The sequence below is a fragment of the Tiliqua scincoides genome, chromosome 1 (assembly GCF_035046505.1).
Source record: "Tiliqua scincoides isolate rTilSci1 chromosome 1, rTilSci1.hap2, whole genome shotgun sequence".
NCBI classification, from domain to species: Eukaryota; Metazoa; Chordata; class Lepidosauria; order Squamata; family Scincidae; genus Tiliqua; species Tiliqua scincoides.
This window is the reverse complement of record NC_089821.1, coordinates 228,097,988-228,124,325: the sequence shown is the minus strand read 5'-3', so window position 1 is coordinate 228,124,325 and position 26,338 is coordinate 228,097,988. Positions and strand designations below refer to the sequence as shown.

The window sequence follows — 26,338 nt, the reverse complement described above, 5'->3', positions numbered from 1 at the left end:
ATAAGTTCAGGCATAACATGAAACCTAATTCAAACCATGGTTTCAGATCCTGGCTTGTTGGCCCAAAACAAACCACAGTTTGTATGTAGGCTGAAGTTCAGATAGAACGTGGAACTACATTGTGAAATGTTTTTCCATCAGAGACCAGGTTAGCCTTTACTATATCCTCCTTCAGATGTACAAAGACTTGACTTTCTTTTGGTTTGTTGAGAAGGTGGTGGTGATTGAGTGTTGCTGTGCATTGGGGTTGTTGGAGCTGTCGTCTTGAGTTTTTGTTTTTTTGTCTTATATAGTTCTGTTTGTAAGTTGCCTTGAGTTGGCCAGGCAAAAGGCAAGGTACAAAAGTTTTAGGTAGTAAATGTTTTAGCTGCACAAACCATGGTTTTATGTGATGTCTGAACCTAGCAATTGTTTTGTACAATTTAAATTGAATTAGAAGTTAATTTGGAAGCCAACTTTTTAATGTCTTTCTGTTTGTTTTTTAAATATCTTTCTGTTTATGTTTGTCTCTTTGAAATGCATGTGCCAATTAATACTTTGGGGCATATTTCCTTTATCACATATTTTCTGCTATTAATTGGTATTGTTCAGATTATTAAGATGTAAAGAATCAAGAATTCAGGTTGTGATCTAGAAGAAAGCACAAGGAAAAAAACAGCAGGTGCACACCATCACAGGTTTAAGAGCTTTTGCATCAATCCCAAAGCTGCTTTTAAATTTTAGAGTGGTTCAAAATGCATTTTAGGAGTTAATTTGGGAAACTTTTCCTCTGTTTTTGGGATTTATCCAGGAATGATGCAAACTTGATCTATGCTGATTTCACTTCTCAGATCCTGTCCCTGATTTAACTGAATTACTTTAACTGAAATATTACTTTATCTCTTGCTAATAATAAATTTCACTGACCAGAATTGGTACATATATAGAGCAGATTTGTTTTGTATTCTAACTTGAGATAAGAGAATACAGACTAAGCTTTAGCTTTGGGAGCAAAGCATCAAGCACTGCTTAAGCTCACATTCAAGTGAATCTTAAATCAGAGAGAGAATACAAGTGGTAATGCAACTGCAAATCATACATGCTTCATATATACAAATAAATAGAAGGGAGGGATTTTGCAACCATGGACTTATCTCTGACGGCATTGATATATTCATACATACATTCATAGTAATTCATCAACTTCTGATGAAGGTCCTGAGCGGCCCGCTTGGAGGCAGGCTGTGCAACATGGCCTTTCCCAGTTTGAAGAGACACTTGGCCAACAGTCTGAGGCTAAGAGGCAAAGAAGGAAGGCCCATAGCCAGGGAGACAGGCCAGGGACAGACTGCACTTGCTCCCAGTGTGGAAGGGATTGTCACTCCCGAATCGGCCTTTTCAGCCACACTAGACGCTGTTCCAGAACCACCTTTCAGAGCGCGATACCATAGTCTTTCGAGACTGAAGGTTGCCAACTAACAAGTAATTCATATTCATACATCTATTCCTTCCCGTACTGGGAAGGAATCCAGCTGGAACCAGGAGTTAGAACTACTAGAACTATTCAATTGTAAAAATCCCTATGGGGGTTTAGAACAGCCTGCCTATGTAAACCGCCTTGGATTAAAGTCTGAGAAGAAATCTGACAACCAAAGAAAGGCGGTATACCTGTAGTATATAAATAAATACACAGATGATTTGACGTAAAGGACTTCTACCGTTGCTTTGGACATATCCTAGCTGTCATCTTTTATGGTTACAATTCCAGAACCCATAAAATGTTTCATGAACATTAAAGAATTCTGCTACATATTCATAGGGTGTGTTTTGGAAGCCCACTGATTTTAATGTAACTTTTGGCCGAATCCTATTTGGACACTATGCCAGTGTTGCATGGATGCTGGTATGATGTCCATCACATCCTAAGCCCTTCAGGGAACACCATGGCAGTTCAGACTTTCTCATGCCAACAATATCCGTGGAAACCCTGACACAGCCTCTAATCCACATAGCAGTGCTCTGACTCTGACATGTATCTATGCCCCATCAGTGTGAGGTCCAAGGAGCCAATCACTGCATCCACACAGCATCAAACGCCAGTTGTCAGAGAAGCAGGGGGCAGGTACAGGGCTAATGAGCAGCCAATGCTGGGAGGTACATCCCTCTGCCAGCCATTGGGAATGAGCAGCACAGTAACAGATGCATGCACTAACCATGGGAAGGTGTCCCAAGGACCACAAACACATGACACAGAGATGCCACACCACTCCACCTCCTGCAGGAGCTACAGTGGCACTGGCAAGAATGGCCAAAAACAAAGACCTGTTAGAAATTCCACCAATCAGGGTTCAGGCCCTTTATCCCACCAACACAAGCAAACACATTCAAGGAATACCTTTTCAACACAGCAAAGGAAGGGCAGAAAGATAGCTCCCTTGAGAAAGGGTAACCAGGTGCAAAAAACACACTAGTTTCTCCATGGCAGGGGTTTGAGTTCCTGTGGGGGCAATCAGCCACCTGGAATGAACCTTTTTGCCAGGAAAGGGACTGGGTTAGGACACAAGGGACTCTCAGCAGCATGCAGGCAAAGCAGGGTCCTGCTAGCTCACTGCACAAAGATGCAGGCTACGAGTCAGGTGGGATGGCCCAGCCAAGAAACATGCCCTAACTGGCAAGCTACTCACCTTTTGCATGGTTGGCTAGATACACCTATATCAGGGAAAAATAAGAGGAGGCAGGTCTAGAACCCGCACCAGCTACTCACCAAAACTGCTCTCTAACCAGCCATAGTAGAAGACAAGCAATGTACACCTCACATGACTGCAGACAGGCTGGGAGGCTGTAACACGAGGACCTGTCAGAAGGTGCACTACCTGGGCCAATCATTGGACCAGCAAATGAACTATAGCAGCTCCTGCAGCAACCTATCCTTTGGGCCACATCCTATGCCCTTTGCTTCATTACTGGCACCTGCCAGCATGGCTTTCGGTATGCCACCCTTTGTCTCCCTGCCACTGTTTGCCTCATTGACCAGTGGCAGCTGACAACAGGGGGCTCATGATCACTGAGAAGTATCCCTGCCCCCCCTGCAAAGTTCCACCCTGAGGCTATCTGAGTTGAGAAATAAATAGGGGGAGAAGAAGGGATCCCTGTTTGCTAACAGAGACAAGAAGGGAGATCAAGCCAAAGGTTTTATTGAACAGTATCAGTGATAGAGCAGCATCTGAAAGGGAAACACACACACAGATGACACTGCTAACTATTTCTTCCCAGCAGGGCTGTTGCGCCATTGCAAGTTATCCAACAGACAGCCAAGTAACTGGTGTCAATGGGGTATGGCTACACCACTTGGTTCACTTGTTCTGGAGTCTGCAAAGCCAAGGACCCCTGTTTGAAGGAGTAGGTCGGTAAATTTGCTGAGCAGCAGCTAGGCTCTTACCGATCACTGAGGGAAGTGACCAGTGAGAGTCTAGGCTGTAGGCTTCCCTTGAGGTCTGTACAGTGTCTTCAGCTGTGGGACAACTGCCTGTGGAGAGCAAGGAGAGACACAGAGTAACAAGGAATAGAGAACAGCATCTGTCACTTGCTCTCTGGCTTGAAATGCTTGCTTAGTGTTTGTAAGGAGAATGGTGCCCTGTGGGAGAGAATGAGATCATGGTGAGCCCCCTACTGTGATAATGCAGCCTGGGGAAAAAAAGGATTCAGGTGTTTGGCCAGCAATACCAATGGTGGGAGCCCAAATGGAGCCCTTTAATTCCACAAAAAGGAGCAGATCATACTCTTAACTGTTGCAAAAGGAAAGGTTGATCAGGTAACACAGTTGATAGTAGAGACATGTTTGATAATCCAGAAGGGTCGGAAGGAGGGTTAGAAACATGATACAAAGATGCAACATGGAATTCCCTCCCCTCCTTGCTTATTTTGTCCATCTCTTACATTGTCCATCTGTCTTGTTAGAGTGATGAACTCCAGTTGGGTGTTTGTGTGTGGGGACCACCTCAGGCAGAATACCTGCAATTAGAATTCTGAGAAGACAAAAGTTAACAAAATATCTTAAAATATACACTGAGGGACAAGAAGTTGTTTGCATAGTACTCTCTTTGTGCGCCATGTGTTCTTTCATCGTGGTTCCCTTCACCAAACTTCCTCTTTGGAAGACCAGAGGGGTATATGCTCATGCCATACATCTGATAATCTGAGCTGTAGTCTCTGTAGCAGGGACTGATGTGCTCAGTAATGGACTTAACTCTTCGCTGTGCCCAGGGTAAAAGTCCACGATGGGGCCCCCCAATGATGCTGTCCCCCATGTTTTGCCAGTGCGATGGAGCCTTGCGCAACTCCAGGGCTGACTTGGGAAGCATTCTGAAGCCTCCCCACGGTCTTAAGTGGTACTTCTAGAAAACTGGAAGTACTGTTTCCAATCGTGTCAGGAGCTTCAGAAGGCTTCCCATGTGATCCTAGAGTCGTGTGGGCTCAGCGCCCTGGGTATTTGCCCCATTTGCTCCGCCTCAGGTCTGCTGCTGGATGTGCTGTGGATGACTGCCAAATGTAGTGTCTTATGCGCTGGGAAGTGGGTGCAGAAGGGAATGACAGGAAGTGCAATCTTATACTATTTTCCTCTTCCCCATTGTTCCTTATGGAAACTGGAAACCTATGCCAGCTCTGTCACTGTTGTAGCATTTTTCCAGTGTTGGGTGCATGCCCATTGTCTGAAGGGGGGATTGGGTTCTGGCAGTGCTTAAAGCATAAGATTAGAACCACAGTAAAGCCTATTCCCCAACATTAAGATACTGTTCCCAAAAGATGGTATTGGAAGCCTCTGAAAGGTCCAGGACCATCAACAAGGTTGTACTCCCCCTGTCCTTTGCCTTGCATAGGCCATCCATGAGGGCAACAATGCAGCTTCTGTGCAAAACTGAAGGCTAGAATCAAACTGGAAATAATCGGTATTATCCAAGCAAACTGGGAGGTGCACAACCACCACCTGACTGGACACCTTACCCAAGAAGGGAATATTTGCAAATGGCTGGTGGTAGTTAAAATCCTTGGTCATAGGATGTTTTCATAAGGACTGGTTGCATGATCGTGTCCTTCGAGACTGCTAGATTTGCTTCCTATTGTTTTAAAAAACCACTTCTGAATTGTGCTGCATTTCCTCTGAGTGATCAGGTTTACAATCTTATGGTGCTCCTAGATCTAGCATTGTCACTGGAGGCAGAACTTTCATTTCAGTCTTTTCATACACTGTTCAGATGCTTCTGTCTACAGATGCTTCTACAGAGCTGAGGCTGTAGCCACCAGCAAGAGGGTTTTTTGTTTGTTTTTTTTAGGAGGAGAGTGGTGCCCCACTTACGAAATTTCCTTCCTAGGAAGACTTACCTGATACCTTTGCATATTTCTTCAAGACACGGGGCCATAATGTCCTTATCCTTTCAGTTGCTTTAATGCCTCCTTATTCTGTTCTTAATACATAGATGATGATGCTGTTCTTCTTGATGTCTTAATTGCTGCTGTTTCATTCTGTTGTGGTTGTACTGTTTTTTGTTTTTAAACTGACTTGTATTTTTCTCAGTATTTTAATTTTGTACATTTTTTGCATCTGGGCATTGGCGCTGATGTTGAAAAGCCCCTTTTCATTCAACGCCTTCTTGGATAGGGGGCAGTACTGAAAGTTGCTAAATATTCTGAAGGTTGGCTTGTAACCTGATATAACATACTTCTTATTTAAGTCTTAAATTATTTTATGAGACCTATATAAAAGACCTATCAGTACATATACCAGAAGTAAATATTTGCATAGCTTGATAGCAAATAGAGGGGGGGAGAAGTATAAGGAATATTAGTCTGTCATTCAAGTTAATATTTATTGTATGAATTACTATCATCTTCCTGATTCTCCTCCCTAATGAGATGAAAAATTGTAGGCAGTGCTTACAATGAAAAGAATAACTAGGATTCAAACTGCAATGTTATTTCTGTCCCATTTCTCTTTTTCAATACACATATTTTCAGGACTTTACTATGGATTTTTTCTGGGCTAAGTACACTTATTTTGGAATTTCCCTGATGTTTTTGTGCTATCATATTGAGATGCCTTTGAAGTGTGAAATGTTTCTTTGTCTTAGCAGCACAAATGAATTTGCCATTCAAAAACAAGAGAAAGATCATAAGTTGCAAATAGGGGATATATTTAACAGGTGTCTACTGCTCCTAATATTGGAAATTCAACAGAGCAAAAGTTTAGAGTGGCTAAAATAGTTGTTACACCTGAAAATGATACCCAGTCTTTTCCTGCATCTCACTGTGTTAGTTCACCCCTTTTCAACTGATTGTGGTGATCTTTACATTTTCAACTGGTGGGTTGATGTCAAAAAATACTGTTTGAGAAGGTTAATGAAAGAACTCATAGAGCTAGCATGAGTGGAATTAAGCAAACCTCACTCTCATAAGAACAGCATTCATTATTCCAAATTAGTTCAGTGGACTCTTGTTCATAGGAACATTCTAAATCTTATTTCAGATTTTGACTCTGACGAAGAACTTGAGCCAGTCTGTCATCACACTCCGTTTCTAGGTGATGGTCTGGGGTTGACTGTTGGATCTTAATTTTTTTAAGCCTACCTTTATGCTTTTATATGTTTGCACGTTTGCATGATTATATGCAAGCTTTGGGCCTTTGTGAGATGAAAGGGGAAGGCATGTTCTGGCCAGGACCAGTAGAAGTCGGTGGATTCTCTAGAGAAATCTGAGTTAACTTCAATTTACATGTAAACAGTCTCTCTTTTACAGAATAAACCTTCTGCATGGAAAAAGCTCAAAGTGTGATTTACTCACGTTCTGAATCAATTTGTGTGGCGTACTATGTTTCCTTAGCGCTGAGAATATCTTGTCTGCCACACTGCATGTCTTTCAGTGAGAAATCTTAGTTCCCAAGCAACTTATGCATGTATTATGTGAGTTCTGGGGGGTTGGGGTAGTTGTATCTTGAAAACCCTAAAAGGAAGCAGATTTCTGTGTCTAAGACTGGTAAAACAATTATTCAAGTCATAAATGTAGCACTAGCATATTGACCTTCAAGGGTAAGGTAACCAATTTCTTTTGCGGTATGTTCAAGTATAGTGAATATGCTTTGCTATACTGGATTCCATAGCTTTTATGGAATGATTTTTTCCTCCTGCATTTTCTAATTGGTTTTGAAATAGTTTCAGATTTTCTGTAAATTTCCACATAACTAAGTTAGCAGTGGTGAAAACAAATCTGTCTTATTGTGATATATGCAAAATTGAGACTATAGCAACTTTGATATCAGGGAGTTTGTTGTAGACTAGTGGAAACTTTTTTAAAAACACCTGACCCTTGCTTCCTTGGCTGTAACTGGATCCAGATAAAAACATACCTTTTAGTTTTTGGTCAGTTTTATGTATTGAAGGTTTTTGACACAGCATTTTATTTGGTTTTATTTTATTTTGCCTTTCTAGATCAAAGGGTGGCATCTTTTTGCACTCTAAATGATATGCAGCACATGCAAGATTTGGAGAGAAATCAAGACTTACCTTTGGGTGCAAGTCCAACAAGTGGAAAAGGCTTCATTGATATGGCAGGGTATGTAAGTCAGATGGTGCTTTTTGTCTATTTGAACTGTGTTGATGTGTAGTGCCTTCTTTACTGACTTTTTATACTTAAGCTGCCATTCAGCAAATCATGCAACTAGTTCTGCACTCTTAAGAGAGCTTTGGATTATGTGTTTTTCAAGCAGCATCTTGGTTATGCCTCATTGTAAGCCACTTTTGAAACTCTTGTCAGGTTTTAAAAGTAGTTTATGATACGACTTGGGAGTTTTCCATTCCAAAAACAAACATCTGAAATCTTGCTGAGTGCACATAGGCCTCAGAGGCATCTGAAGCCATTATTAGACTAGTGCAGAGAGTTCACTGATCAAGAGGAGTTTCCATAGTGAAAGGAATCCACTGAGCATCACTGCCTTCTGGTGCTAACCAACCTACATCTCGACTGATATCCTTTCCGGGGGGAGGGGTGTCTGTTGTTGAGCCCATGCACAATTTCAGGGAAAATTTCTCTTTTTGAATGCTACCTTTTGGGCATAGTGAAAACAAAGGGGACAAGAATATATATCTATATCTATATTTTTTTTCCCCTAACAGGCACTAAAATACTGCTGGGGACACATCTTTAATCTTTCTTTTTCTGTGCATTTAAGCAGCAATAAGAAGCTGTTGTTCTTCACACAAATGCCTTTCTACTTTTTTCCATAATGTATATGTGTTGCTTAACAGCACTGTTGGGCCCACGCCCTAGTCCCAAGGGATGTATCTGTGCGCTGCGGAGAGGACTGAAATGACAGTCCTAAAATGACAACTAAAAGCTGCTTCCCACTGGGAGAGGACAAAAGCTAGGTTGCTTCACCCTCTATGCAGTCTGCACCCTCAAGGTGCCCACCCAAGTGTGCTTGTCCTAGGCTAGGCAGAAGCCCTGCTGAATCAGCCTGTCCAGGGAACTGGCTTGCCACTTGGGGTCCGGCCATGGCTGGTAGGCCCTTAAAAAAGGGGGCTCTCTCCCTGCTGTTTCCCACACCCCAGAAATAACTCCTCTGGATGGAGCCCTTCCTCCTCTGTCCAATTCCCCTGGACCCCTCACTTGCTCTTGTCCTCCTGCCTCTTCATGCCCTCTTGTCCTTGCTTTTCACCCCCAGCCTCCTTCTTGCCCACCTCCTCCTCCTCACCTTCCTGCTTCCATGTCCTCTCTGACTGCCTCTGCTCCTGGCCTGCTGCTTCCATTTTCTTCTTCTCTATTCAGTCTCTCCTTCTCTTTCATCTGCTTTCCCCATGACCTACCCCCTGTCCTGGTGCAGCATTATTTAAGCTTCCTCACCACTTACCAACTGACAGTACTCCCAGCTGATACTCAGCAGGGAAACTGTCAGTTAAAGCCAACCCGGAGAGACCTGATGGTGATGTCACCACCGAGCCTCTCTTGGGTTGAGCGAGCCATGCATCATCAGCCCAAGGCTTGTGCTATGCCAAAGGACTCCACAGCCTGCCACAAGGATCCTGTCGGAACATGTCTGGGGGTTATTACTTCTGAGGTCTAGTAGGAGGAAGGCACCAGGGAGTGGGACTTGTGGAGTTCATTAAGGGCCTTCTACCTTCCCCCCCACTACCACCACTATAACTATCAGCAGGTTGATTCTGACTTTAATTCAGTGGTTCTGGTCCTTCAAGTAGCATTTCATTCTTGACAGTCTGGACATTAACTGTAGATAGCATGAGATAAAAGCATGGGAGAGAATTCTTTCATCTGCTCTAAGCTCAAGCCTTTAGTAGAAGGAGAACCACTATTGAGCACAGTGACAGGAGGATATACAAAATCTTTGGTGCACTTCAGCAATTTTGATAGTACCCAATGAGACTGTAAACCAACAATCACCCTAGAGGTATAAAAATCCAGAGGAAGCTTGCATGCAATGTTAATTTAGCTCATTAAATCACTGTCCAGTGCTCCTCCTTGTCTCTTGACTTGTCACAATAACTGCATTTCTCTGGCACAAAGGTTTTAAAAGGAGAGCTGCAAGCAAATTTTTTACATTTACATTAAAAAGAAGTGCTGCAAGCAAATTTTTTACATTTAAATGATTGCAGTGCAAAGTAGATCCATTTAAATATGTATAAATATGCATAAAATATGTGTTGTCTGTGCTGACTATAAGTAGCTCTGGTACTTTTTCATTTTGCACTGCTGAGCCCTGTTTCAGATGTTCCTAGAGTTGCAAGACTGGCACCAAACTATAGACTACGTAGACACTGGTGCCAAATTTAGGCAAAAGCTACAGTTTAGGGCCTCACAATCCACAAGGGTCTCAAAAAAAATTCAGAATGGAGGGCTTTTAAAATTTTGTGTGCTATGTATAATGCATATATATTGATATATATTATGTAGACCTTTTTAACACGTCTTGTGCTGCAAATTTTGGTTTAATTTTTTAACAAGAGGCCTCCAAGCTTAATATAGGTTAGAGTCTCACCTAGTCTAAATCTGACACTTGTAAACACCAATCTGCATGGGAAGCCATTTGTTTGCCTGAACCATGTAAGTGGTGTTTCATTTTTGAGATGTTGTACTGGATCTGTTCTTGGAATCAAACCCCCATTAAACCATGAAGCTTCCTGGGTGACATTGGGCCAGTCACTGTTTCTCAACCTCAACTACCTCACAGGGGTGTGGTGAGGGCAAAAGGATGGAAGAAACCACATATGCCACCCTGAGCAACTTGGCAGAAGGATGGTATGAAAATGTGAAAAATGCATTAATAATAAACTTACCAAAGATACCTCTCCTTCTTAAGGTCTGGCTTGTTCACTAGCAGGGTTGTCTGAATCACAGACCATGATTGCTGTTTCACATAAATTTCTTCTCCAGTCATGCCTTCTAAGGGAATGAATTGCACAGTCTGGAAACGACTGAAAAGATCCTGTCTGTATTCCTGTGAACCAAAACTCTAATAGCCAAAGGCTAGTCTTTACTACATTGCTATGTAGTGCATGCTTAAACCCAGGAATGGGAACACATAAAAACATAAGAACAGCCCCACTGGATCAGGCCATAGGTCCATCTAGTCCAGCTTCCTGTATCTCACAGCGGCCCACCAAATGCCCCAGGGAGCACACCAGATAACAAGAGACCTGCATCCTGGTGCCCTCCCTTGCATCTGGCATTCTGACATAACCCATTTCTAAAATCAGGAGGTTGCGCATACACATCATGGCTTGTAACCCATAATGGATTTTTCCTCCAGAAACTTGTCCAATCCCCCTTTTAAAGGCATCCAGGCTAGACGCCATCACCACATCCTGTGGCAAGGAGTTTCACAAACCGACCACACGCTGAGTAAAGAAATATTTTCTTTTGTCTGTTCTAACTCTCCCAACACTCAATTTTAGTGGATGTCCCCTGGTTCTGGTGTTATGTGAGAGTGTAAAGAGCATCTCCCTATCCACTCTGTCCATCCCCTGCATAATTTTGTATGTCTCAAGTCAGGTGACTCAAGTCACCTTGAGTCACCTGACTCAAGTCAGGTCACAAGTCAGGTGACTCAGACTCAAGTTGCGAAAATGCATGTTTTTTGCTGACTCGTGAGTCACACATGTGGAAGACTCAGAAAAAACATTTGAGTCAGGGGCCTCTTGATTCGTGACTCAGATTCCACTCTGATTCGAGTTGCGTGTCAACGGACACAGGTTGCGCTGCCTCCCTCCCTCTTGCACAAAAAACCTATTGCATTCATCCAGGAGGCTGATTTTGTGCGCACAAGCTCCAGCACCAGCAGTTGGCAGGATGCACTGTGTTCAGAGATGGGCTGGGGGGTGGAGCAAAACGGTTTTTTTGTTTGTGCTCCTAAAAAGTTGACAGGGTCTTATGATGCAGCACCTGCAAAATGTATCCATTTGAGCTGGATGCTGAAAAACCACTCAGACAGCCTTCTTTGCATCTGTTGGATGGAGGATGTTTCTCTGGGACAGAGAGGGGGGCGGGAGGAGCCGCTTTTCCCCACAGGAACAAGTGGGTTTTGAAAGGAGAAGGAGGGGCGGCAGGAGGTGGGGACAGCAGGGAGTGACATATCGCCTACATTTTTCTCCAAGTGTCTCTTGGCAGAGTTTTCTTGTCATCCTCCTGCTGTTTTTTTTGCATTTTCTTTTGCAGAAGGAATGGGCACATTCTGTACTGCTGCCTGACAGGTGGGGTGGGGGGGAGGCAGCGCTGGAATGTTTAAAGGGAATATCAAGACATGCCTACAGCCCAGTGCAGCCCCATTTTCCTCAGAAAATGGTCTTTTCCTTGCTTGGCTCGTGCTGCTGCCAAGCTGGGATGCACTCTTGTTCCCTGCCACGCTTGTGAAGTGAAGGGGGGGGGTTTCTTTTGTCATGACCAGTATTGCATGGGAGAAGGGAGGGGAAGGGGTCGGTGTGTTCTGCGCTGCTTCCAGACTTTGGGTTAGGTGGGGACAGCGGGTAAGTGTTGGAAGGGATCCCCGAAGCACACACACCTGGCAGCAGCCCAGTTTCCTTTCTTGGAACCATGGCAGGCTTTTTAAAGGGGGCTGCTTGAGTCGAGTCGTGAAAAGGTGACTCAGCAACTTGGAAAGTGCCCCCACTATGACTCGTGCCCCCATTATGACTCGTTGAGTCGCAGGGGGGCGATGACTTGTGATTTAACTCGAGTCACACCGCACTGAACTTTTCCATCCCTGATTAAACCTCAGCCAGTGGCTTCAAGAAGACTCTTCATGTTGATTCTCTTGTGATAGGCTGCAATTTAACCAGAGCTATATCAGCTCTTCATGTTGTTCAGTGATTGCTATATAATTTGCTTTATATTGCTGTTAATTTCCCCTGTGAGCATCAGCTTACACTTACTGCATTACCTGGCAGAAATATTCATACATTCACTGAGTGCATTTTACCTTTTCTTGTTGGATTGTGTTATAGTTTTGACACTGCTTGGGGAGACTAGTACTTGAATATCCACATTGATGATACCTATAGCGTCATTGGTAGTTGAATTTGATACTGAACTATTTTATATGGGTGTGCATTTGACATAACTCCAATTAAAATGTGATTTAATTTTTCAGGGAGGATAGCCCTACTACCTTGACTGGAAAAGTAAACCAACTGGAAGTGATCCTCCGACAATTACAAACGGATCTTCGGAAGGTAAAAATATTTAACTGAATAAAAGTTTCACCTAGTTGCAATAGCATCTTGGCTAGTATGACTTCTGCCCAAAATGAGCACAAACCAGGTGCAGAAGTGTAGTGTGTGCTTTACATGCAGAAGAGCCCAGATTCATACTCTGGTGTCACCAGTTTAAAAGCAAGTAGTAGGGTTGAGAAAGCCTGGTAGAGTAGTCGCTACCAATCAGAAGAGACTGTCAGTCTTTTTGTTAAGCTTTCTTCTAGCAGGAAAATGAGTTCAAAGTCCTTGCTCATTCTTTGAAGTCATTCACCAGTATGAAGGTGCATCCTCCCATTAGATTTGACATAATGATTTTTCATTATTGATTTTTCCCTCTGTAACACATGACACTAGTCATGTTCTTTGAACTATCTGTATTTGCTTTCTGTATTTGTTGTTGGTTTTTTTTTTTTAAATTAAAGTTAGCTATTTATGAATTGTGAGCTTGGTCCTACATTCTGCTCACTAGGTCTGATTTCTTATAGGTCTGATTTCTTATAACCTGGATGATAAGATACTAGGATGATATACTAGGTGATGTATTCTATTTATAGAAGCTAATGTTAGGGCTATTTGAATAAGACTTGGTAGACGCTACATAAGCATCTTCCAGATCTACAGTAGTTCCTGTAAAGAAATAATGTCAATTGTGGTTTAAATCATAGTCTTTAAAAATACACATATTTTGTTCCAAATCTATGACTGCATATCCTTAATTCTCAAGCAATTCCTGTACACTTCATGAATACTATTGGAATAACAAAATTAAGGAAAATATAACATTTCAACATAAATAAGTTCAGATAGTACTGATATATTTGTTTACCATACAAACAACAAGCAAGATTGCTTTCATTTTCTACAGGTCCAATGCTTTCTGACTGTTCTGCATTTGCCTTCTTATATAAGATTGCTTACAAAATACTTTTGCAACTCCAAGGAAAGGTTGCATAACTTGTGATGAAGCAGAGTATGGCTGCTTTTGTGGAAGTTCTCTTAGAATTAGAGCAGATGTGCCTGATTTATAGCACTGTGCTCTGCAGAATTTGAACACTTCCTCTGTCTAAGGCTCAAGCCACATACAACAGCAGTTGATATGTCTGTTCAAACCCAGCTTTGCCCCACTTTAAATATAGAGGGGGAATTAGAAATCTAATTTTTAGAACAAAAGGAGAACACAGCTGAAGAGAGTAATGGTCCTTCCATCTACTCCTTATGTTGCCATACTCTCATCACAAACACTCTTTTCCCAACTGAGCTACTTCTGCTGTTGGAACATGACTGAAGGAGAGAACACCTGAGGATACAGATACACCTGTATCAGAAACAGATGCACATCACAAACAGATACATCAGAGGATACAGAAACACCTGAGGATACACCTGTGGGATGCAAGTTGGGGAATGGGGTAACACCTAGATGTTTGGTGCTTCTTGTTCTAAAAGTTAGATTTTTCTAATTCCCCCCCCCCACACACACACACACAAAAAACCCTTTATACATAATTAGGGCAGACTCAGGTTTAAGTAAATACGTCTGCTGTTGCAACATATAGTTTGAGCCTAAGATCATCTTCTGAGAAGAGATGTCAAAGCTGCTTTATTTTCTTGACTGTGGTTGAATTAGTTTGTTAATTCAATTCAGTTCCAGGTAATTCAGTTAATTGTTCTTAACAAAATCATTGTGCTGAGAATAGGTTAGTGAATTAGATAATATTATGTAATCATCCATGCTAACTGGCTAAGAGATACCTGAAAAGTGGTTGCTTTCTTATAAATGGCAGGAGATGCAGCTGTGCCAATTCTTTCCAGTATATCATCATACTGATTACTAGTATCTCTTTTGTGGCTTGTGTGTGTGAGAGAGCTTTTTGCGACAGGGAACCTTCTTTTCATTTAATTTGCTACACTACATTAACCATTTCTGTGAACTTTTTTTGAAGAGTATGTAAATATTTTTAATAGGCTTCCTAAATTATTGGACATTAAGATGTTAGGATACATGATAACCACATCTCAGAGTATCTCAATTGAGTGGAGATCTGAGTCAAGCCTGTATCTTAACTGAGAGCAAAATCTTAACTTTCGCAAAGCCGGAAGTGGAGCATGATCACTCCACTTTCACTTTTAGAAGGCTGGGGAGCCCTGCAGATGCTCCCACAGGGCTCCCTGCACCCCAGGATGGCTGCTGCAGGGTCTTATGAGTGCATCCCAGTCCCTGCAGCCCCCCTTAGCGACATGATCCTGGGGGTCATGTTGCTCCCTCCCCCCCCCCCCGCTGCCTCCCTCCCTCCCCCCTCCCCTCCCCTGCAAGCACTTACTTCGGTTTTAAAACTCCCAGAGAGTTTGAAAACCTCAGATGTATTAGTTTGTTCCTTTACTCTGCTCCCCTGCAATGAGGTTGTCTATAATAAAAATTAATACAAGAGTTAGTCTGAATATTGTGTGATTCAGTGTAGCTTTCTTCTTTTGAACAATTTGGGGATTCAGTGTAAAGATTCATACTGTCACTGTGAATAGGGAGTTGAATTAATTAGAATTGTGCTGACTCATTCCAAAACAAGAGCCACAAACATGTTTATAAGTGTCATTCAACTCTTTTTTTCCCCCTCTGTGATCTAGGAAAAACAAGACAAAGCTGTTCTCCAAGCTGAAGTTCAGCATTTGAGACAAGATAACATGAGACTTCAGGAAGAATCACAAACAGCTGCTGCTCAGCTACGAAAATTTACAGAATGGTTTTTCAATACAATAGACAAGAAATCTTAATATCGGAGTCCCTGAAAAAGCACTATTGGAACCACATTATACGAGTAATTTTGAATCAACCTAATATAATTTCATTGTGTTCACAGTCCATTTTACATGTTTCTGCTGTCATCTCTCTCCAGCCTTATTTGTTGGAACTGTGGACCATTATAAACTCTCTTCATAGTCATCTGAAGAACATGGAGAATGAATGGCAGCATTTGTTTTGGTGAAGATGAATGTACAATTCCTGGTGTCATTTTAGACATTTTAGAATATATTTCTGACTTGGATTTGCCTGGAGAAGAGGTGCTCCAAATGACAATGCTAAAGCAGTTATGGTAGCTTGGGTTTCAGTATTGTAAGATAAAGAAAACTAGACATATACTTTCATGTTTAAAGGTGCTCTATTTTTTGTATGTACAGTAGATTATTTCCACAGTCACATTGTCATAGCAATAAGAATGGAAGTAGAACTGAATAGTCACAAAACTGTGTGTATAAAAATTAGCACTGATGAATTTAACACTAGTTTGGATGCAGATACATTAGGGATTATTTATTTGCAGGAGAAATGGTGCCTGAATTTAAACAGTGTTCTGAGTTTTCTAAAGATACACATGCCTTGTACATGGCTCACTTGATCTACTCACTCCCAACTTCAGTTACTTTTGTATAGTTCATGTCCAGTTCAGATGGTTACAGAGAGCTTAACTCGTATTAAAGTTATGTATGGTGTGAGCCAACTGGTCATTTGTATAATTCCAGATTTGTTTATCTTTGTACAGAAGCTTTCTTTGAATGAGTGACTTGTATTTAACACCTTTATTTAAGCTATTTAACCTGTTAATTTTATAAAGCTTTTGTTTTATCTGCACTATGGTGAGGACAGTGGGTTGCAAGCTACAATGTGTTTTTGGCTTGCCAAAACTGCACTGCAGAGCTCTAGAAAATTCTAACAATTGGATGCTGCTAGTACACAATTTGTGTTTGTATGCTTTAACATTTTTAACTGTTTCATTTGAAATGAACATACATCTTGCTTTTTTAATAAATGTTAAAAAATATCAACCACAAAGAAGACTTGGGTTTTTCACTGACTGATAAATATTCACTTTAAGCCTTGCATATACATGGCTCTAACTCACTTCTCATCGGGGTTTTAATTCAGTGTTGAATTTAGGGACCAAACTTATCCAACTTTCCAGCGCCAATGCAGCCCCGAGGTGAGGGGATAAGCATTCCTTTGCCTTGAGGAGACCTCCATGACTGCACCCCCACAGCAGGATAGCACAGCTGACTTGGCGCTGGAACATTGGATAGGATTGGGCCCCTAGTTACCTTTGTGGGTGATATCTGTAAAAGAGAAGCCAATCATTAAGTCTTTGATTTAAAATTTAACTTATCTGATTAAACTTTGATTTTAAAATCTCAGTTGTGTTAACACCTTGATATCTTGGTCTACTTTTAATATATGCAATTAGAGAAAACCTCTTAGCAGCTATTAACCCCCCCCACCCAAAAAAAAACAAAACCCAATGACACATCTATGTATTGTGGTGCTCAAAATCTACTAGAAAGGCTGTTATGAAACTAGAAGGTTCTGAATATATATTCAGTAGGAACAAATAGGGTTCCTGCCAAGTGAAACAAATGTGTTTTATGTGCACATATTGCAGTGGTAAAATTGCCTATTAACTTTGAAACAGCTTTCTAGAAAAATAGGATTAAACAGCAAAAGCAAAATAAGCACCTTAGTTGCAAGGTTGGTGATGGTTTTTATTTAAACTCTGCCTACAGGGCCCAATCCTATCCCACACAGGAGCGGCAGCTCCAAACACCCACTGCAGGGATCCTGTGCTGGATCTAAGCAAGTTGGAAGTCTCCTTGGGGGAAGGGAACATTTGTCGCCTTACCCTGAGTAAAGCCCCAGTCTGCTCAATCGGGCTTCTTAGGTCTGCGCCAGCTAAATTGCTGGTGCAGACCTGAGAAGCCCTGTGTCGGGCTTTCAAGCCTGCCATGGGAGATAGGATGCCTCCTCTTCTGAATCCTCCAGTTCACCCTCCTCCTGGGCCAGTCCCTCCCCCTATTCCACCCTCCTCCAGCTAGAAACACCTCCCCCACTCTCCTGCCACCTTCCCACACCCCTGCGCCACTTGGCACATACTCCCTTGCTGCCAGTGGCTGGGGGTTGCTCTGCAATGTTTGCAACACCTGCTGCTGGTGCTGCGGCTGCAGCACGGGATTAGGGCAGCCTAAGATTGGGCTGCCCATGAAGACAAGTTCAATTATTCAACTTGCTCTAGTCCAAGTTAGGCATTGTAATGTCCTGATTATTTCAGTGGAAGTTAAATGTGTTTCATTTTGGCTGTATTGCAACCTTATAAGGAACTTGTCATGTGCAAATTCCCTGTTCATGGATGGATACTGTTCCTAGATTATGGGAGTGCCACAATATGGCATAAATCCCCAGTTACCAAGCTATCCGAGCTACCCTGTTACAATAAAAACATGGAAATGTGAATACACCCTTAATGAAATTATATAAGCTGATGTAGCAAAAATTTCCCTCTGAGTGAACTTGGGTAGAACCAGCTACAGATAGAAGTTTCGTGTCTTGATCAAGAACCCAGCATGATCTTTTATTGGTGCACTTGTAGTTGCAGAATTCTGAATTTTCTAGCCATGACTTTAATTCTTAGACATTAGTCAAGATGCTTGCTAAAATTCGTATTAATTTATGGTAATTAAACATGGCAGTTGCATGTTCTTCTAGGTTCATATTTCAGATACCTTGCAAAAGGCATTAATATTAGCCTATTTCTCAGGAAGGCAAAGACAAGCAATGCTAATCTTCCTTAGAATTGTGGGCAAACAAGCATTTTGGAAAAGCAACTTTTTTAAAAAAGAAGTTAGTGTAGAGAGAATTTTGTATAATTCTTTTTGTTTTTGGAGAATGGGTTAAAGTTTCAGTAGTATTGCATATGTTTTCTTAGGTTTATAGTTATTGCAGTAACTGGAAGTTAATTTAGCTGTTCTGGGGGATTCACTAATGGGACTGTCTTCATCTTTCTGTCTCCATTGTTGCCTTTTATGCCAGCACCAAATTGATGTTGCCCTCCCCACATTCACAATGGTCATTATTTCTATAATAGCCCACTGTGGTTGCTTATGAGGTATTTTGTAACAATTATTTGTTCATTTCAATACCTGAAAAGCCTGAAGAAAGTAAAAAATGAACCAATTTGCAAGACTCAAAAAGAAAACAATGCCAATAACTTTTAATTTTCCCCTCTTCTGCTAATCTAACACAGATTGCAGCTTTTTTCCTTTACACACTATATATGATAAACATGCAGTGTGATTTGTGCCTGGCTATTTTATGGGAAAAGAGTATACTATTACTGAATTCTGAAGTGCTTGCATATATTCAACTTTACTATAAAAACAAACTGCCATCAGCAATCCCAACCCAGCTCTGGGACATATGCACAGGAAAGCAGACTATGTGTAAGTAAATGGATCAGGCCTCAGCTTTTAATTTCACTTTTCAAATTGTGTTATGATTTTTATTATTATGATAGTGCTGATTTTTAGGATCCCAGAATCAAGCTTAGATGCATAAGCCAAAGGGGAGCTAAATCTCCAAATTACCCCATCCAGAGTCCCATTTCACACCTTGCTCAAGAAATGCTATTGGAAGAAAATTAACTACAGGTGCAACCTGTAGTTGCATCCTACTGATTATGTTATGGATGCATCAGTGCATCCACTGATTTTTTATCTGCTGATTTGTCTCAATGCGAATTGGGTGGGGGGAACTGAAAGTTGCACACACCTTTGCCCTGGCTTCTTGCTCTGTTTCAAGGCAGCTCAAAACACTGCAAAAAGGCTCAGGCAGGGAAATTGCCCTGGAGCCATGCAAGAGGTTCCCCTTGGAACAGTAAGGAACAGTAAGACTCCTGGAGCCCCTGAGCCACCAAAGAGGCTGAAGAGGGAAAAGGGGGTGGAAAACCTCTGTAGCCAGAACATGTGCATCGAGGTGGAGCTCTCTCTCACTCACACACACCCGCGGGGTGGTAGTAACAAAGGGGAGTGCTTTAAAAAACCCAGGGAGTGTTTGCTGAATTCCCTCCCCACTTCAGACTGAGATGGTGCAGGCTCTCTGTGCTCCAGCCTACACATACAAAACAGCCCAGCAAGCAAGCCAAAGCATGAGATTTAGGCTACAATCTGATCCACACTTTCCTGGGAGTAAGCCCCATTGACTAGAATGGGACTTACTTCTGCATAGGCAGGCATAGGACTGGGATCTCAGGCAACAATCCGATCCTCACCTGGGAGTAAGCCCCGTTGACTAAAATGGGGCTTACTTCTGAGTAGAAATGCATAAGACTGGACTCTTAAAAGCTCAGCATCCCACCTGTGAAAGAAGCTGGAACAGAGGGCTGAGTACAGAGCAGAGCGGAGGAGAGGCAGGCGATTGATAGCAGCTGCCTTAGTTTCCTTCCATCCCTAAGTGTCAGGCTGCGGCGTATTTGCTTAACTCTATGCAATTTAGCATAACACATCTTTTCTTAAGATGGGTCACAGAACGGAACTCACGCGCATAAATAGGCTCCACCTGTATATCCAGTTATTCTAAAGACAATAAGATGCTTAATTAAAGAAACTGTACTTCTAATATTTAAGCAGAATTAAGTCTGTGAAATTCTTGTTCCACAAGACCTACCGGTTGGTCTTCCTGCACGTCTAGTTCCGAATCCATGAAGCAACCTTCTATCAAGAGTAAATAATTAATCTGAAGAGGAAATGGACATTTTTTCATGTATCATAAAAACTGATTAAACAGACCTTGATTTAACATAAATTGAAAATGGACATTTTTCTGCTTCATTAAAAACTAGTCATGTTTTGTGCATGTGTGTCTCCATTGACTTCACTGCATTAGATTTAATGGAATGAACGGGCACCCTGTTAAATTGAGGGTTCACTGCATTGATCATACAATTAGCATAAGTGAAAGTATTTTCTTGTAGGCATGAGAGATGGGAGATGTGTCAGAGATTTGTCTCCTGGCTGATGTGGAGTGAATGAATAGAAATTGATTCTCCTTTTTGCACAGAACAACAACTCTGGATTACCGAATTAAATTGATTTGGAAGACAGGCAAAAGAAAATATTCTTCACACCATCTTCTATTCTAAACTATTCTAAACTATGGAATTTTCTACCTCAAAATGCAACTAGATTAGATTGACCACTAGATAGTTTTTAAGAATAATCTGGTTTATCAATGGCTATCCTCCATCATAAGTAATGAAACCACCATGTTCTATGACATGATTCTGATTACCAAATGCTGGAACAAATTCATACCCTATTTGTCGCTTTTCAGAGACATTTGATTGGCTGCTAACAAAAACAAAATGCTGACTGAGATGGAATGCGAGTCTGATGAAGTGTGGTTCTTGCCATTTGTCAGTGCTTTGGATGGTACATGGTTGGTTGTAATTGTATAATTTGTGTATTGATAGATCTTTGTGTGTTTTATAATATACATATTACAGGGCCCTACATCTTCAGTAAAAGCCATGTTAATTCCAGTGAAATTGATGGTCAGATGAGTAACAGTGAAAACGAGAAAAGAATCAAATCATTTATGAAATGGTGAATTATATCCCAAGATATAATTTCTCTAAGACCTAGAGAAAGACTCATTTTATTTCATCCTTATTCTATCTTTATTATCTGTGACCTTGGTAAGCCACAGATTGTAAGGTGATTTGACTTTTTTGAAATGGGCATGATTTAAATCTGTGGCTATACTCTGTAGAATATTTTTTCAGCAGCAACGTATTTATCAGATATGTCAGACTCTTACTGCATGGCTGGTTGTGGGACCAACCAGCTTTAAAAGAATGTTATGTTGATCTGGCTGGACAGTTGAATCATAAACAGAAATCACAGCAGGATGATGAGTAGGTGACATCAACTTTGAATTAACTCTGAATAGTGTTTGGAGAATAAAACCTTCATGCTAAATCTAAATTAAATTAAAATGTTTTCAGTGCTTTGTTGGGAAAGATGGTGGTTTTGTGCTTTTGTTGGGAAAGATGGTGGTTTTTACAACACTATGTAACTTCAAAGTTACATAGAATCATTTCCCAGTGTTTATGGGCAGGGTACATTTCTTTACTTTAACCTCACAATAACAATATGATTTTCAAAGGTCTCCGCATGGGGTTTATAAGACAAACCCCACTAAAGGATTTGTGCTGAGTTGCTGCAGGGTAGACCATAATACACTGTGTACCATCATCATTATTATCTTAATATATAGAATAAAAGTGTTCCAATATTTTAATAAAATGGGAGTCCTTTTACCATGCTACAGCAATGCAATCTTGTCTAGTTCTCAAGTCTTTTCTAAAGGGTGAATCCTAACAGACCACTGCGCCATTGGAACTCTCCAGCATCAGAACTGCAACAAGTCGTTGTACACAAGTGGGCGCCTATTGGAAAGTTGTGCAGGGGGTGCCCTGGTGCCAGTAAGTTGGCATGGGTGGGTGGGCAGTTTGTGGGAAGTGGGGAGAAATGCGGCAGGGATGGAGAAGAACAGGGTAGGAGTCAGGGCAACTAGACTAGGGTAGACTAGACTAGGGTAGGGCAAGGGTGTCAAGGGTGAGGACAGTGCAGTTATTAGCCATAGAAGTTCTGCCAATATTCCCCTTCCTGGCCTTGATCCACCTCCCTGGGTCCACTTATGCTAGCCAAGAGTGGGCACAGAAATGTGTATTGAAGAAGTAGAGCCTTACTTTGAAGAGGCCTCCAGAACTCTCCCCCCCCCCCCACACACACACACACACAGAGGATATTGTGCATGCTCTGTTGGCAGGGCTATATTGTCAAGGGGGATTAAATAGGATTGGGCTGTGACATTTTTATAATTAATGGTCAGGGGATTTGGATTGAGATATCCACCAATATGGATGATGTCCATATTGATGTCCACCAATATGGATGATGTCCAACTCTGTCTCAGTATATCATCTGATCCCAGGAAGTTGGTGGATGTTTTGAAATGTGTTTGGAGATTATGGTGGTCTCCATGTGCTGATTGATGGCTATTAGAAGACTTGGTTCAGGAATGGATTTTGATGTGGTAACACTCATTCTGAAGAAGTAGGTTCACAACTTAAGGATGCTCCTGAATAAGGCTCTACTCCCACAGGAGCAACTCCATCCTGCCCAGCTTCAGCTGGTGGCCCCAACTGTGACCTTCCTTCTGAGAAATCCTTCTGGTCAGATACCCATGCTTTGGCTGCACCTTGGTTAAACTAATGCTCCATGCTCCATGTGGGCCTGCCCTTGAAAAGTATCCTTTGATACTGACAGTTTCTAGACCAGCGGTCTTCAACCGCTGTGCCGCGGCACACCGGTGTGCTGCGAGGCTTCCTCAGGTGTGCTGCGGGGCCAGAGAAGACAGGCAGCAGCCCCACACATGGGAGAAGCGGCTGCTTTGACCCTTAGGCAGCAGCCGAAGAAAAAGGAGCAACCGCAGCTGCAATGCATCTCCTGCTGCTGAGCAAGACGAAGCCTGCAACCTGATCCTCACTTACCTGGGAGTAAGCCCCATTGACTATTATGGGGCTTACTTCTGAGCAGACATGCCTAGGATTGGGTATTAAGTCTGTGTTGCCTCCTCTGCATGCTGATTGAGCAGCCAGAGGAGCCTGGAGGAGGTCCAGGCGGAGCGAGTGAGAATGAGGGAGGCAGCAGCAGGCAAACAGACAGGAAGCAAGCGGGTCTGTGGAAGCCACCAGCCTAAGAATTGGCTGGCTAAAGGGTTCTTGAAAGTCCCTTTTCCTGCCACAGTTTGCCTTCAACTCCTCAGAGTGACCCTCCCTGCTTTGCCTTTTGCCTTTCAGAGGACCACAGTCCTATTCACACTTACCTAGGAGTAAGCCCCACTGACTATAGTGGAGCTTACTTCTGAGTAGACATGCCTAGGATTAGCCTAGGATATGTGAGCAAGCAATAGGCACTTCTCCCCCCAGCCCCTCCCTCCCCAAGGTACATTCCCCCCAATCTCAAAACCGCAGTTAGCACCTCTCTTACTGTCCCTCCCTTCACTGGCCCCCACCTTCCAAAGGTCCAGAATCACTTGCCTCACATTTTCTCCCCCCCCCACTCCAGCTGAACTGCAGTTGTTTCACTCATGTCTCTTCATTGCCCCTCACCCCACATCTCTCCACTATGTGCTCAATCTGACCTCTCTTTGCCAGCACTTTAAGAACATAAGAACAGCCCCGCTGGATCAGGCCATAGGCCCATCTAGTCCAGCTTCCGGTATCTCACAGTGGCCCAACAAATGGCATAATACTTTCTGGCATAACACTTTAATAACATCTGATCATTCTACTTCAGAACACTTTTGCTCCTTTCCAAAATCACATTTCCTCTCCAAGTTTCTTGTGAGTTTTTGCCATGTAATGATTTAATTGTATTAATTATATTAATTAAAAATTGTAATGTAGTGATTTAATGTAAGTAAAAAACTGGGAATGTGCCTTGACAATTTCAGTGCCTTGCCAGTGTGCGATGAGCTGAAAAAGGTTGAAAATGGCTGTTCTAGATGAAGCCAAGTGGTATCTCAAGAGTAAGAAATGAATCCCATGTGTGTGTGCAAATTCTCAATCTTTTCTTGTTCAGTATTGTTCCCAGTGTTGCTGGGAGTTGGCATGAGCTGGTAGTTGAGAAGTGAGCCAGTAAGTCTCTACTTTCAAATATCCTCTTAGTCACACTCTCTATGAATCGTTGCAGTCAAGCTATTTCTCTGCCTCATCCCATATCTGTAATAAGGGTTTAATAATCTTGGAATATTAGAAAGCAGCTGACTGGATTGGTATTCTTTGTTTATACTGTATTAGGAATGCTTTGTCTGGTGCTTAATATTCTTGGCTTTCCTTACATGCTGGTTTTAAGGATTACTGAGAAACTGTATATGAAGTCTTTGAGCACTTATAGAAGCCTTATAAGTAGTTGCTGTTAAGCCTCTGATCTAGTTTCACGTGTGCCCAGTTTATTCTCACAAGCCTTTGTGAGATAATTTCTTTCAAACTGTTACAAACTTCAGGGAAGTCATCGCATACCTGAAGAGAATTGAGGTGTTGAATGTGTCTCACAAGAAATGTTTCACCTGAACACTTACAAAGTTTGGACGAGGTGGGTGGCAATTGGATACAGAATATAGATATACAGCGCTTGAAGTATGACAGGAAGTCCCACAGTGATTTTTAAGTGCCTGTATGAGCCATGTTCTTTTTCCTGCTGAAGAAAATTGCCGAAAGGACTAAGAAACCCCAGACTAGTTCTTCATGCTCTGTCTCGGAGCTGCACAACACAACAGTGCTCTATGCCCCGTGAGCTAAGTGATTTGCTCCCTGTTTGTAAGAAGGTGAAGTTGGCAGTCGGCCCAATCATCTCACTTTGCAAGGAGGTAAGGTTGGCAGACAGCCCAAGAACATCTTAATCACAAAATATGAATAATTAGAGGAGAAGTCTTCTGGGATCTGGGTAGGAACAGAATGTTCAATCTCAAGTTCGAAACATAATGGTTTGTTGGCATAAATTTTATCTCTTGACCAGTTTTGTTCAAATATTGCCATTGGGGCCCAAGTATTCAAGATGAATGGCACTGTACAGAGACCGGTGCTCCTTTAGTGAAGCCCACTCCTAAAAGTCACAACAGGTCCACATCCCCATTCATCTGAAATGAAGACATTTGGTCTAGCCTGCCCCCTGAATGTCTCATGGAGTTTTCTTTGTAGTTTCTCATATGTTCTTGGAAGTATGGAAGTCATTGTTCTTACAGTTCCAATTTATTTTTTTTAATCCAGGAACACAAGAAGCTCTCATGCAGATATTGAATTATTTGCCCAGTGCCTTTACCTCTAGTAATCATGCTGTGGAGGGTTTCTGTGCCTTCCCTACAGCAGGGATTCTCAAACTGGTGGGTCGCGACCCACCAGTTTGTGTAAAGGTTCCCCCGTCCCTTTAAGGGACTGGGGAAGCGGACCGGCAGGGAGGTTATCCCCAGGATCGTATCCTTTGGGGGGTGAAGGTGGGGTGCTTTCACTTACTCTTAAGGAAGTAGTACTGCTGGAGGCTGCAGGATGTGTGGGGAGACCTGCGTAGCCCTCCACAGCCCTCCCCAAGTCTTGGAACATTCAGTAAAAGTGGGTGCAAAGCACCTCCTGCAAAACAGAAGTGCTCTGCACCCTCTTTTACTGAATGTTCCAAGCCTTGGGGAGCGCTGCCAAGGGCTACACAGGGCTCCTTGCACCTCCTGCAGCCTCCAGAAGACCTACCTACTGAAGAGTAAGTGAAAGCACCCCCCCCCCCTTAGCAACGTGATCCTGGGGATTGTGTTGCTGCCCTAGCTCCTCCCCCACAAAGACTTACTGTGGGAGTAAAGCTCTCTCAAAGTTTGAGAACCACTGCCCTACAGGGTTGGGCTATGGTGTCCCACAATACAGTGTCAGAAATCAGCTGAGATAGGTTACACAGGCCTACAAAATTGAGGGTCAGAAAAGTTTTTCCCAAACTTTATGGTGGTTTGATATGAATCACATCTAGTTTTGGAGATATAGTATAGCCTCATTAGTGAATGGTTCAAGCAGCTTCCTCATGAGGTAGCGATGGTGTAGGCTTCCTCATGAGGAAGGTGCTTGAACCATTCACTAAAGAGGCTATACTATATCTCCCAAACTAGACATAATAGGGCAAAACAGATGCCATTTTTGAAATCAGCACCCCAAATATACCCAGGAATTAGTGTAACATTTAAGGAAGCAAAA

General features: G+C 42.3%; 1 protein-coding gene across 11 annotated transcripts in view; it reads left to right on the top strand.

Moving 5' to 3' along the window:
• Window positions 1-21,839, top strand: part of SIPA1L2 (signal induced proliferation associated 1 like 2) — a 134,140-nt gene extending 112,301 nt beyond the window's left edge. For 7 of the 11 annotated variants that reach the window (XM_066616891.1, XM_066616884.1, XM_066616924.1 and 4 more), the window contains 4 exons: window positions 6,500-6,553; window positions 7,458-7,581; window positions 12,626-12,707; window positions 15,351-21,839. In XM_066616891.1, the coding sequence (XP_066472988.1) occupies window positions 6,500-6,553; window positions 7,458-7,581; window positions 12,626-12,707; window positions 15,351-15,497 (407 nt within the window). In that variant the 3' untranslated portion in view covers window positions 15,498-21,839. The remainder of the gene's footprint in view (window positions 1-6,499; window positions 6,554-7,457; window positions 7,582-12,625; window positions 12,708-15,350) is intronic. The other 4 variants (XM_066616899.1, XM_066616875.1, XM_066616908.1 and 1 more) reach the window with 1 other exon arrangement.
• The last annotated feature ends 4,499 nt before the right edge of the window (window positions 21,840-26,338 follow it).